A 12,132-nucleotide genomic window follows, 5' to 3' on the forward strand; every position below is an offset into this window, starting at 1 on the left:
GCCCGTGAAGCGGGTCCTAGTTCTGGATGCATGTGCATGAGGTATCTTAATTGGTCCATTTTATGGTTTGGAAAGTGAACGGCCTCTGGGAAGACCTGGGGGTTTTTCCTGCCTACTGACGGACTAGCTTCTAGGATGGGACAAGACACCCTTGACTGTGTGGGTCCCACCACCCACCTGCGGGCACAGACATCACTTAAGTCACACATGAGTGAGCCGCAGAGCGGTGGGGCCCAGAAATGCATGTGGGTGCGGGGATGGGGAGACTCCAGACTCTCTCTCATTCTCTCCGTCCAGCAGAGACTGGCTCTGCACAGAACACCTGGAGACCCCCGAGCTCCATCTCCACGTCCCTTCATCACAGTCGCATCTGCCCTTTCCCACCACCCAGACTTGGGTTGTAGGTGTGATGGGAACTGCTGTCTCGGAGAAGCCGTTTCATTGACATTTGGGTTTTTCTTGGCAGCTGGGCCAGCCTTCGGGTTTGCACCCCAGGGGCCCCTGCTGGGTGGCCACACTCTGGGAGGAGGCAAACCGACCTGCTGGGCCAGCAGAGTTCAAGTCCAGCCCCAAAAGAGAATGACTTTTTTGTCTTTGGAGATTATTATGGATAATTTCTATCATACTTTCTACATAAATTACTTTTAAAACTTTCAGGAGAATATTTGGCCTGTAGAAGAGCCCAGACTCAACCAGACCTTCCTACACACATGGGTTAAAGGTTCTTACTGGTCCCATAGGAACGAGGAATTTGAGACACAGGATGGAATCACTACATATTACTTCTGTGTGGTTAGGGGTATACATTAGGCATGCAATAAATTAGATACAGTTCTTAGGAAGCTATTAAATCCCCTATGAAGACTATAAATAGGGAAATAATCCACTTTCAGAGTGAACATAAGGGAAAGTAATTCCCCTTCCCTTCTGCTTCCTAGTCTCCCTTCCTTCCTTTGATACCGCTTATCCCCCAAGAGGCAGGGTGGTAGGATTGCTGTAAATGTTCCAGGGCCAAAAATAAATAACAAATAGTGTGAAACAGTGACAATACCCAGTATTGATGTGATTTTGTTCAGCCAGGGGATCCTGCCGCCTTGAGTTCCTCTGGCCCCTCCAAGCAGCCCCTGGCGTGGCTGGCAGTAGCCATGGGAGGTTTCCCCCTAGCTGGGGTCCGCTTAGCTCCAGATGAACCACAGGCCTTCAAACCGGCCCTTTCCCGACAGACAGAGGCAGGCAGAGGGGCTTTTTCCGTGGGTGTCATGGAGTGGAGGGGTATCTGCACTGTCCATGACACATTCCACAGTGGGATTTAGTATGTGTGTTAAAGCAAATATGTTAGTGTGTGCATTTTTATGTGAGTGTGTGTTTGTGTATATGTGTTAGAGTATCTGTGTGTGTGCAGAGGAGGGGAGAGAGCATCCAGTCATAAAAGTAATCCATCCCTGTATTAGTCATCTATTGCTACATAACAAATTACCCCAAAACTTAGTGGCTTAAAATGCAAGCACTTAATCTCTCACAGTGTGTGAAAGTCAACAACTGGAGTGCCTCGGCCAGGTGGGCCTGGCTCAGGGTCGCTGCCGAGGCTGCTGTTGAGATGTTGGCCTGGGCTGGCGAACTGCTTACATAGCCAGTAGGCCAACACTTGGTGGACCTCTTGATGGGAGGTGGTGCCCCTATGACAGGGCAGCTTGCTTCCCCCAGAGGGAGCCGTCCCAGAAAGCAAGAGGAAGCCATGGCACCTTTGATGGCTATCACACACCATTACTGCTACCATACCTTCTTTTTAGACATGAGCCCCTATTTCAGCCCCCCTCAGTCTCCTGCTTTGGAGGAAGGAGTGCTGAAGAATTGTGGGCATATTTTAAAACTACCACAACACTCACTGGAAATACTACAAGGCATAAAGAATGACAGCAGAACCCATCCGCGATCCCGTTGTGAACTTAGTGGTGGTGTCCTCTGATTTTTCTGAGGGTATATGCACGTGCTATCTGAATATCAAACAGCCGCCTAAACGGTGGCCCCAGAGATCACTCTGCGGACTTCTGTGAAATGTTTTCTAAGCACAGGAGCTCTCTGATGCTGAGGCTACTATATTCTGAAAATAAGCTGTCACCTTCAAGGACAACTGCTTTTTCTCAGCTGGGTTGTTAATCTGGACTCTGAGTTTCTCTTTTCTTGGCCTCCACAGCCCAGAATGCCATAGCTGGGGATGGAGTTGGCATTAGCCATGAGCTCATTAATCTGGAGATCACCTCCCCCGATGTTCCCGATCTGACCCTCATTGACCTTCCTGGCATCGCCAGAGTGGCTGTGGGAAATCAGCCCCAGGACATTGGATTGCAGGTGGGCCTTCCTGGAACTTGGGAATGTGAAAGCTGAAGTTGGGCTCTGGCATGACTCCCGGCCCTTGCTTGGGGTGGCTGGAGCAAAGACTGGGGTAGGACTGACCAGGGCCTCATGCTCGGGTTCTGCTGAGGGCCTGCCAAGTCCTGGGAGCAAGGGAAGTTGACTTGGTGGGACTGGAGGTACGCGGGACAACTCCCACCCTGCCTAAGGGTGTCACATGGGAATGTGGGCCCCGGGTTGCCAGCTGCCTTAACATTGAAAAGAAGTCAGAAATTTGGATTTTTACATAAAGTATTAGCAACAATTAAGAACACATTTGGGCTACATGATAAGTCAATCAGAATTTGTCACCCCAGAGTTCCTGTGAAAGGTTTTCTATTCATGGTCTTACTGTGTTGCTCCACTTTCCTGGCAGCATGCATATCTGATGTGTTCTCACGCCAAATCCTTTTATTTCCAAATGCGATATATCACTCCCTCCTGCTTGAAAAACATCTTCACTGACTTCAGGGCAAATTCGCTTTAGTTCAACCCCTCCCCTGATCACCTGGGCAATTCTGTCTCACTTTCCTGACCTCAGAGATCTCTTACTTCTACTGAAAACTCTCCCTTGGTATCTCATGTGGTCTCAAGATTTTAAACACCACTCCCAAAGCTCTATTTCACCCACGCCTCTCCTTTGAACTCCAGGCTCCATGCCCAGCTGCTTGACAAACCATCTCCTTGTGGATGTCGTAGGCATAGCGCCGAAACCAGTGCCTGAGTCCCCACTCCGGCCGCCCTCCCAGTCTTCCCTGTCGGAAAGGGCACCTCCAGGCCTCAGTGGCCCAGACCAGGGCAGGCTCTGCGTCCCTTCTTGCTCTCACATGGCACATCCAATCCAGCTACAAACCTGACTGGCTCTACTTTCAAATACATCCGGAGTCTAATCACATTTCACCCCACCCACCACCAGCACCCAGGCCCAGACCACTGCCATCCTCACCAGTCACTGTCTCTGCACTGGCCTGCGGCTTGGTTCTCCTCCTGCCCTCAGTGCAGCACCCCCTCCCAGTGCAGTGCCCCCCCATCCCAGTGCAGCGCCCCTCACCCCACCAACAGGTGCATCCCCAATACAACTCTCATGTTTTAGAGCCCAGCTCGGACCCTCAAACTTCTCAAGTGGCTCCAGGCCAGTAGGCATAAGAGCTTCCGACATCTGAAGAAATGTGGCCCCACTAGTGGGCCCCACTCCTATCACTGTGCCTCCGCACCTCACTGCACCCCAGCCATACCTGAATCTTTGGTGGCCCTTGAAAGCCCCTGCCCACCCTTGCCCCTCCGTCTTTGCACCTACTCTTCCCTCTTTCTGAAATGCTTTCCCTGCCAAGATTTACACATGGCATATTCTCTTTCCTTCAGGAAATAATTTGGGCACTGTGCCCAAATGCCACCTCAGGGATGCCTCCCCATGCCTGGCCTCTCTGATTCCATTTTCTGTCCTTACTGAATGTTTGTTGCTTGTATTCCCTGCTGGGATATAAACCCTGAGGGGACATCCCTGGCATGGTTGGTACTGGATTTCTAGGTCCTAGAATGGGCCTGGTACCAGGTGGGTGCTCAAGAGCTGCTTATTACACAAGTAGTGCTCTTTATGAGGTCTCTCTCTCTCCAGGCAGGCCTTCTAGGGAGCAGGTGTCACTACCCAAGATCCCGTCAAAATGGATACGGCTATTCCCAGATCAAGTCTATTTTACCCCCAGGAAACACTGGCAATGACTGAGATGTTTTCAGTGTCACAACTTGGGAATGTGGGGTTGCCACCAACGTTCAGTGGGCAGACCAGAGATGCAGCTAAATATGCTATGATGCACAGGACAGCTCTCAAGCACAGAGTTATCCAGCCCAGATGTCAGTAGTGCCAAGGAGGAGAGCCCGGGCTTGTCTGGTCTGTTCACCTGCAGACCCCAGCCAGACAGTCACGTGGGTGTGACAGGGCATACGCACCAAGATGATAACTCTGAACTTAAGAACTAAAGGTAACACTAAAGCTCATTTATAAAGGCTTATTATAACTTTACCCAGTTAAATTTTCCCATGGCCAAGACCTAGCTGAGTCTGTTTATATTTGACCACAGCAGTTAGTTGTTTATGATGCTAGTTTGTGTCTATGTGATGCAAACTTTCTATTTTGTGGCTATGTAGTATTGTCTTCTGTGCCCAATTAAAATAATTTAATGGGACACAATAAGAGCAAAACTACATGCAAATTATATAAGGACTACATCCAAAATATAAGGACACAGGTCCCAAGGTGGCAGCCTCTTCCATGTTTGTTTGCATTGTCCACACGGGAAAATATTATTAAAATTCGGTATTTTAAGGCTTAGGTTGACCACATCTCTCTTTTGCCTACAATTCTAAAAAGTTTTATTGACTTTCTCTAAAAAAGAGTGAGCTAGACCCCATCCAAGAACAAACTCCAGGGAAAGTCATTAAAATTACAAATAAGCCTTTGGAGTGATAATTATCAGTGTCAGATACCTTTAACAGGCCCTGAGCACCCACCACGGGATGCTGTGCTGGGCTGTGCAGGGCATACGGAGGCAGGTAAGGTGTTGTGAGTCATCACCAAGGTACCCTGGGCTTCTGGGGCAGGTACGTGTGCGCACACACGTACACATCACCCCATGGAAGGCATAACCACAGCCTCAGAAGCATCGTGGGAGGGGTCTGGAGAGGAAGGAGAGGTCTCATCTGCCTAGAGGATTCAGAGAGTCCTGGGGAAAGAGGGAAGCACAGTGATGGCCTTTGAAGGGTAAGTAGGAAATCAACAGAGAACTCAATAAAGGCAGGTGGGGCAGGCATTCAGTGGGAGGGGATTGGCCAAGTCAAAGCCCAGAAGTGAGAAAACCAGGTCATGCTCTGGGACGGCATAGGTTTTTCAGTCACACCTACCTGGCTGTACTGTCAGATGACCAGAGATGTGCTCTTCCTGTGTGTGATTCTTTGGCATCAGATCAAGGCCCTCATCAAGAAGTACATTCAGAGGCAACAGACGATCAACTTGGTGGTGGTCCCCTGCAACGTGGACATCGCCACCACAGAGGCGCTGAGCATGGCTCAGGAGGTGGACCCGGATGGAGACAGGACCATAGGTGAGAGGAAAGAACCAAGCTTCCAGAGGACGGGAGGGAAGTGGGAGACCCCTCGTATACTCAGAAGGTCCTGGCGTGTATCACTGTCAGAGACCCCCCACATCCTGTGTGGGAGCTGAGTGCCATTCCAGGCAGATGCTCCATGGCCTCGGTGCGTTCATGCACTGCAGGTGGGTCATCTCCACTCAGTCAGGGCTGGATGCGTGGCCAGAATTTAGAGGTTCTTCACCCTCTTCCTCTTGTCCCTCATTTGCATTTGTGAGCCGTTCTGGATGGGGGTCAGATACTGCCTTATTTGCTCTCCCGTCGTGGTCCAGAAAGGAGAGTCAGTGAGCCCATCAGCTGTACCATTCCAGAGCTCATGTACTGACCACTCCTTGGTGCATGGAAAAGACCTTCAGTGAGCATACCAGTAGGCCAGGGCTGCAGCAGGAGCATCTGCACAGTGCATATTCAAGCAGAACTCTTTGTGGAAAACAGGATTCTCTTGAAGTTCTCTTACTTAAAAAAAAAAAAGTCACCCTGGAAGGCTTAATAATGGGACATGGTTTGAAAGCGCAGAATTTTGGTTTTCAGTTGTACCACACTGGCTACCTGATCTTGGGCAGTATGTTCACTTACTCCAGGCCTCCGTTTCCTCATGTGTAAAATGGTACTAACAGTAATGCCCGTAGGCTAGGGCTGTTGGCAGGATTACATGAAGAAATACACATGGTGATACTTAGGTGTGTGCATAAATGATAGATGCCATTTTTAATGTTATTATTCAACATCGCCTCTTCACCCATCATTCCACCTACCCATAGAGTTTACCTTCCTGAAAATGTGCAAGTCTTTTCTCTTGACTAAGTGGATACTCGGTATGTAATTGCTTTTTCTGTTTCTTCCCAAACAAATGCCTGATTCTCCAGTAAGGATAGAAATAAATGTTAGGAGAATACACCTCAAGTATGATGTTTTACTATATGCCACACTATCTTGTGTCTTTACCTGTTCATGTCTGCAGGCATCTTGAACATACGGAATAAGAAAGAAAACTCTGGCTTTGAGTCAGCAGTCATTGGAAGTCCAAATTCTTTAGCTTCTCACAATACTAAGTAATTAGGGATATCTTATTGATGGCCAAAGTAGGTAATATTTTCCACCTAGTAGATGTATCTATTTGGACATTAATATCTCTATAGATATTAAGGAACACCTTTTATTAATAGTCCATTTTCTGCTCCCCTCATTAGCCACAAACTCAAATAATCAAAGTTCTGACATAATATTAGCTGCTATTATATGACTTCAGCCAACTACTATAGTCATAGAATATATTCAATCAGATCTCAGTGTAGTCCAAAACAACATTATAACATCAATGCAATTTCTTTGCATTCTAGATCAAATTTGCAAAAAGAATCATGCTAGGTGCAAAAAAGGAAGTGGAATGACACTTGTGTACATAGCAGCAGCCTTCACGGTAGCCAAAAGATAGCACACCACAGGTCCCTCAAGAGATGAATGGGTAAGCAAAATGTGACAGGTGCATACCAGAATGGAATAATGAAATACTGTTCAGCCTTTAACAGAAGGACATTTGGATACATGCTACAGCATGGATGTCTTGAGGACATATGCTGAGTAAAATAAACGGGTCCCAGAAAGACAAGTAGTGAATGATTTCCCTTACGTGAGGTCCCTAGAGCAGTCAGATTCATAGAGGCAGAAGGTAGATGGTGCGAAGGGCTAGCGGAAGGGGACTACGGAGTCAGTGTTTAATGGGAATAGAATTCCAGTTTTGCAAGTTGAAAGAAATTCTGGAGCAGGATGGTGGGGGTGGTTGCCCTACAATGAAAATATACCTAATACTTAACTGTACACTTCAAAATGGCTAAAATGGTGAATTTTATGTTATGTCTATTTCAGCACAATTTCTATAAACAAATACTTTTTAAAAACAGGGTGACAGGGTAGAATGGAGGGCAAGCATCATATTTTCATTAGTTAAGTTCTACTCTTGTACATATAAATTATGTGTATTTCACCTCAATGTTTAAAAGAGGAAACTCAGTGAATATCTGTACAGTCCTTCCAAAGGGTGAAAACAGAACACATGTAATGACTAATATTCTATTTAGTAGTGGCTTATATAGTAACAAGTTTAAAAAGGAACAGTGAGTCGAAATATCTGCAGGCTCTCCCCTCAGCTGATTCCCCATCCATTGTCGCTAAATGCACACCTTTTCCCCAGCCAGCTGCAGGAGCTCCTGTCCCCAGCAGGTGACAGACAGGGCTCTTGTCAAGGTTGCAGGTGTCCCCCACGCTGACAAACACTTCTCTGTCCTCATCTTTCTCCGTCTCCAGCCCAAGTTGGTATGACTGCCTAACTCCCTCCTTGAAATGTTTCCTTCCTTTGCTATAACACCACAGCCTGCTGGCTTCTGGGTCACCATCCCTTCTCGATCTCCTTCTCCTGTGCTGGCCAGCTGGAGGTCACGCTCTTGGTCTCCTTGTGTGGTTGCTTCTTCAGTTCTCTGACCTCTAAGTATTGGAAACCCGGAACTTGGTTCCAAACTCTCCCCTCTGTCAGCACATTCTAAGTGACCTTATCTGTCCATGGTTTTGAATCCCATCTGCATGCCAGCAACTCCCAAATCTCTATCCGTGACCCTTCCCTTCCCTAGACTTGACATCACCACATGGATGTCTGTTAAATGTCTCCAACTTACTGTTACCAAAATACAACCTTGACACCCCACTGTGCCCCAGTTCTCCTCCCCAAGTGTTCACACCTGCCCAGTTCTAAAGCAACATCTAAGAGTCACATTTGATTCCTCCCTTCCCTTACTTCCATGTCTAATGCGTCTGAAGTCCTGGTGATTCAGTCACCAAAGCTAATACCATATCCATCCCTTCTTCCCCATATCCACAGGCATTGCCCAGACCGAGCCTCCATCATCTCCTGCCTGACCACCTCAGACATCCTCCTGCTCGTCTCCTGGCATTCACCCTGCCCACGTCACTGCACTCTCCACTGGCCTTGAAATGTGTAAATCAGGCCATGCCCCTCCTCTTCTTTTACTCAGTAATTCCCCCATTGCACATAAACCCCTGACTCCTTTACCTGGACACAAAGCGTGCCCTTTGCATGCATCTCTGATTGTGGTCCCCATTCTCTCTGCCTTGCCCACCACTCCCCGGTATAGCTCAGTCCTCCCAGCTCCCTCTCACCCAAGAGCCTGGAATGCTCTTTCTCCACCTTCACTGGGCTGGCTCCTTTCTTTCAATCAGATCTCAGCTCAAAAGTTGCCTCCCGGAGGCCCTCTTTGTCCACCCAACATAAAACTGTACCGTCCACCCCTGCCAGAAGTCATCATCCAGCTCATTCCTTTAAATATTGACACTTGTCAATATTGGAGATCTGTCTTTACTCTTGTATGTATTACTGGGTTAATTCACCTGCCTTTTCCAAGTAGAAGGTGGGATATTCATGAAGCCAGGGACTTTGCAGTCTTGTTCACTGACACCTCCTCAGCACCTAGAGGAGCATACTTACTAAGCATTTGTTAATTCCATACACAGGCATAATGTATTAAGGAATGAAGTAATTTAAGGAGAGAAAAAAATCAAGACACACTAAAATTCTCTGTGGCCCAATAATTGGGACTTCATACGATGCTTCTGAGCTGAAGATGGCGGAGGCATGTGTGTTTTCTGACTCTAGTCCTCTGTTTCAAACTAAGGCACATTATGAGAAAGTGCTCTTTCCCCAACTCAGGTGAATTCTACTTGCAACCCTCAATTTTCATTATCTTACTCTGTTCCTCAGAATAAGGTGCAGTGATCTAGGCTTTTGTGAATGATCGCTGGCTCCAGGGAAGGGCCTTCTTGGCTGCCGTCTCCCCTCCCTTTATCAACAGAAGGTGCAATAGCAGGTTCAGGGATGTCTTGGTTCTGTTAGTAACATGAAGGTCTGTGCTTTCACTCACCTTTTAGTGAGTATAAAGGTATGCTCGTAAATGACAAGTTTTTGAATAGGAAAGTTAAAACACAAAGAGAAAAAGTCAACTGCTTAGGTGCCAAGAGTTTCAGATAATGGTGGACAGATGGCCAGAATTAACCACAAATTGAAAATGAGGACAAAAATAGTAGAAGATGATGACATTCAGGTTCCAACATAATCAAACTAAAAATGGAGTGGCAATTCGACACCCAAAGAACACAAACAAAAAAGAATCTTGGAATTCAAAGCTTTCAATGCAATGTGAATGGGAACATGCCTGGGCCTAGAGAGACAGACAAAGGCCAGGAGGGTATCAAAGGAGACCCCACAAGAAGGGACAGAGTGAGTCTGTGATGGGACCCAGCAGAGAGAGGGACACCCCCTCCTTATCATGGAGGGATTCTTAGAAACATGGGGATGGAGCCTGACAGCTCTGATGATGCATGCTGTCTGGTACCCAGCAGGCACCCAAGAAAGATTTGCTTAACAAATTCTACAAGGTGATTAGTGAATTGAGTGAGTTAGTGATCAAATGAAATGCAAGTAAGAGGGACAGCTATGGAATGCGTGCACGGGTGTCAGGCTCGGGCAGTCAAGGCTGCAGAAGACTTTGCTGGTCCTGGACAAAAAAGATGCCAGCATCTAGCCACATTCAAACATCCTGAGGACAGAAGCAGCCTTTCCATTGCCCTTCTCCTTACCTCCCAGGAATCCTGACCAAACCAGATCTCGTGGACAAGGGCACTGAGAGAGTCATTGTGAATGTGGTGCAGAACCTCACCTACCATCTCAAGAAGGGCTACATGATAGTGAAGTGCCGGGGCCAGCAGGAGGTCACCAACAAGCTGAGCCTGGCCGAGGCAACCAGTAAAGAAATGACGTTCTTCCAGACACATCCGTATTTCAGGTGAGACTCTCTAGGCATGGGGCACTTGGGCTTCCCAGAGTGTTTTCACTTGCTTTCTCATTTGAGTCCCACAAAATCTTAAGAGATGCACATGGCAGGTGAGGGTCTTCCCATTTTTGTAGATAAGGATAATAAGGTCAAATAAACAGTCTCCCTTTCCAGAAGCCTTTGTCAACCATCACGAATGGTGCATATTAAAATGGAACTCTCCCCCTCTTTAGAGTCTGGAAACTAACTAACTGGTTTTATTAAATATAAATTATCCTGTAGAGACTGTGCATTTGCAAGACATTGGGATTTTTCTTCTTTAATTGATTCTTTTCCCTTTCATTTTATTTAGGAACTTGCTATTCCTGAACAATGTGGGAGCAGGGTGATAAGATACAGAGATCACGCCTGGGAAAACAGTGCATTTGGGCAGACCAGGTTGCTGCTTGCTGTGTGCCATTGGGAAACGGCTCAGCCTCTCTGAGCTTTTGCTTTCTCATCTGCTTAGGGAGTCTTACTGCTGTTTCATAGGATTGTATTTAGGATTAAATAAAAATAATAATATGATACATGCAAAGGTTCTGGGGCACCAATAGCCAGCACCCCATAAATACAACCCCAGTTCCTTCTTCCTCTCTGCTCCTGTCCTGAATAGAAAGAAGATATCATTTCCAGTAGTCTTGGGAGTCGCAAGGAGAGGGGAACTCAGCTCACTGAGCAGAAAGAAGATTCTATGATATTCACACCCAGGGTTCTCAACCTGGAGTGAGCTGCCGAATCTCCTGGAGAGTATGTTAAAATCCAGCTGGCTGTACCTGTCCCAGACTTTCTGAGGTCTGGGTGGGACCCAAGAATTTATGTTTCTAAAAAGTTCCCGGTTAAGGCTATGTTACTGGTCCAGGGACCACACTTTGAAAACCACTGCACAAGGTCTTTTCTGGGAAAGTTAAGTGTTAGATGAAAAAGTGTGTTGGAGTGCTTTGTTGCTGAAATCCAAGTTCAAATCCCTGAGTGGCCACATGCTGGGACTCACCTCTTGTGTAAGAGGCTTACAGGTTTATTTCTGGGCTTACTGTTCTGTTCATAGGTCTACATGTCTGTCTTTGTATTAGCACCATACCCTTTTAATTACCATAGCTTTGCAATATATATTTGAAATTAGGAAGTCTGCTGCCTCCAGTTCTGTTCTTCTTTTTCAAGATTGATTTGGCTATTGGGGGATAAATATTTGTTACAAGAGATGAAATACTAGTTGGACAAGACACTTAGGAAGTGTGGTTCTTCTATGGATAAAAAGACTTATCTCATGAGCTTATTGGGAAAAAGAGAAAATAAATGTAACCTTCCTAGCAGCATGCTTGCCTTGATTTGAACTTGCCCTATAATTAGCAACTGTTTTTTTTTTAATGTACTACCTGGCTTTTCTGATAGGATGTGTCACCCAAGGGAGGTGAGCTCACCTACCCACCTACAAAGCTCAGTACTGGAAAAAATATCATATTTGTCCTTCCTGCTTCATGTGTGCTCTGTCTTGTTTCAGAGTTCTCCTGGAGGAAGGAAAGGCCACGGTGCCCCGACTGGCAGAGAAACTTACCACCGAGCTCATCTCACACATCAATGTGAGTCCGTTGGGTTGGGTTGCAAGTTATAAAAATTACAGCCTACCCAAGTCACTCTCTTAGGCATGAGTTCACTAAGACACCCACTGAAGCAGGCAGACAAAACTTTTTCTGAAAACCAAGCAGCTCATGATCCGAGGG

The 12,132-nt window shown here is 46.8% G+C and overlaps 1 protein-coding gene across 1 annotated transcript in view; it reads left to right on the forward strand.

Annotated features, from left to right (window-relative positions):
* MX2 (MX dynamin like GTPase 2) overlaps positions 1 to 12,132 on the forward strand; it is a 32,132-nt gene that overhangs the window by 12,167 nt on the left and 7,833 nt on the right. Inside the window, exons 5-8 of the mRNA XM_036876903.2 lie at positions 2,195 to 2,349; positions 5,351 to 5,489; positions 10,186 to 10,384; positions 11,913 to 11,991. Coding sequence (XP_036732798.1) covers positions 2,195 to 2,349; positions 5,351 to 5,489; positions 10,186 to 10,384; positions 11,913 to 11,991 — 572 coding nt within the window. The remainder of the gene's footprint in view (positions 1 to 2,194; positions 2,350 to 5,350; positions 5,490 to 10,185; positions 10,385 to 11,912; positions 11,992 to 12,132) is intronic.

This window comes from Manis pentadactyla, chromosome 1 (genome assembly GCF_030020395.1).
Source record: "Manis pentadactyla isolate mManPen7 chromosome 1, mManPen7.hap1, whole genome shotgun sequence".
NCBI classification, from domain to species: Eukaryota; Metazoa; Chordata; class Mammalia; order Pholidota; family Manidae; genus Manis; species Manis pentadactyla.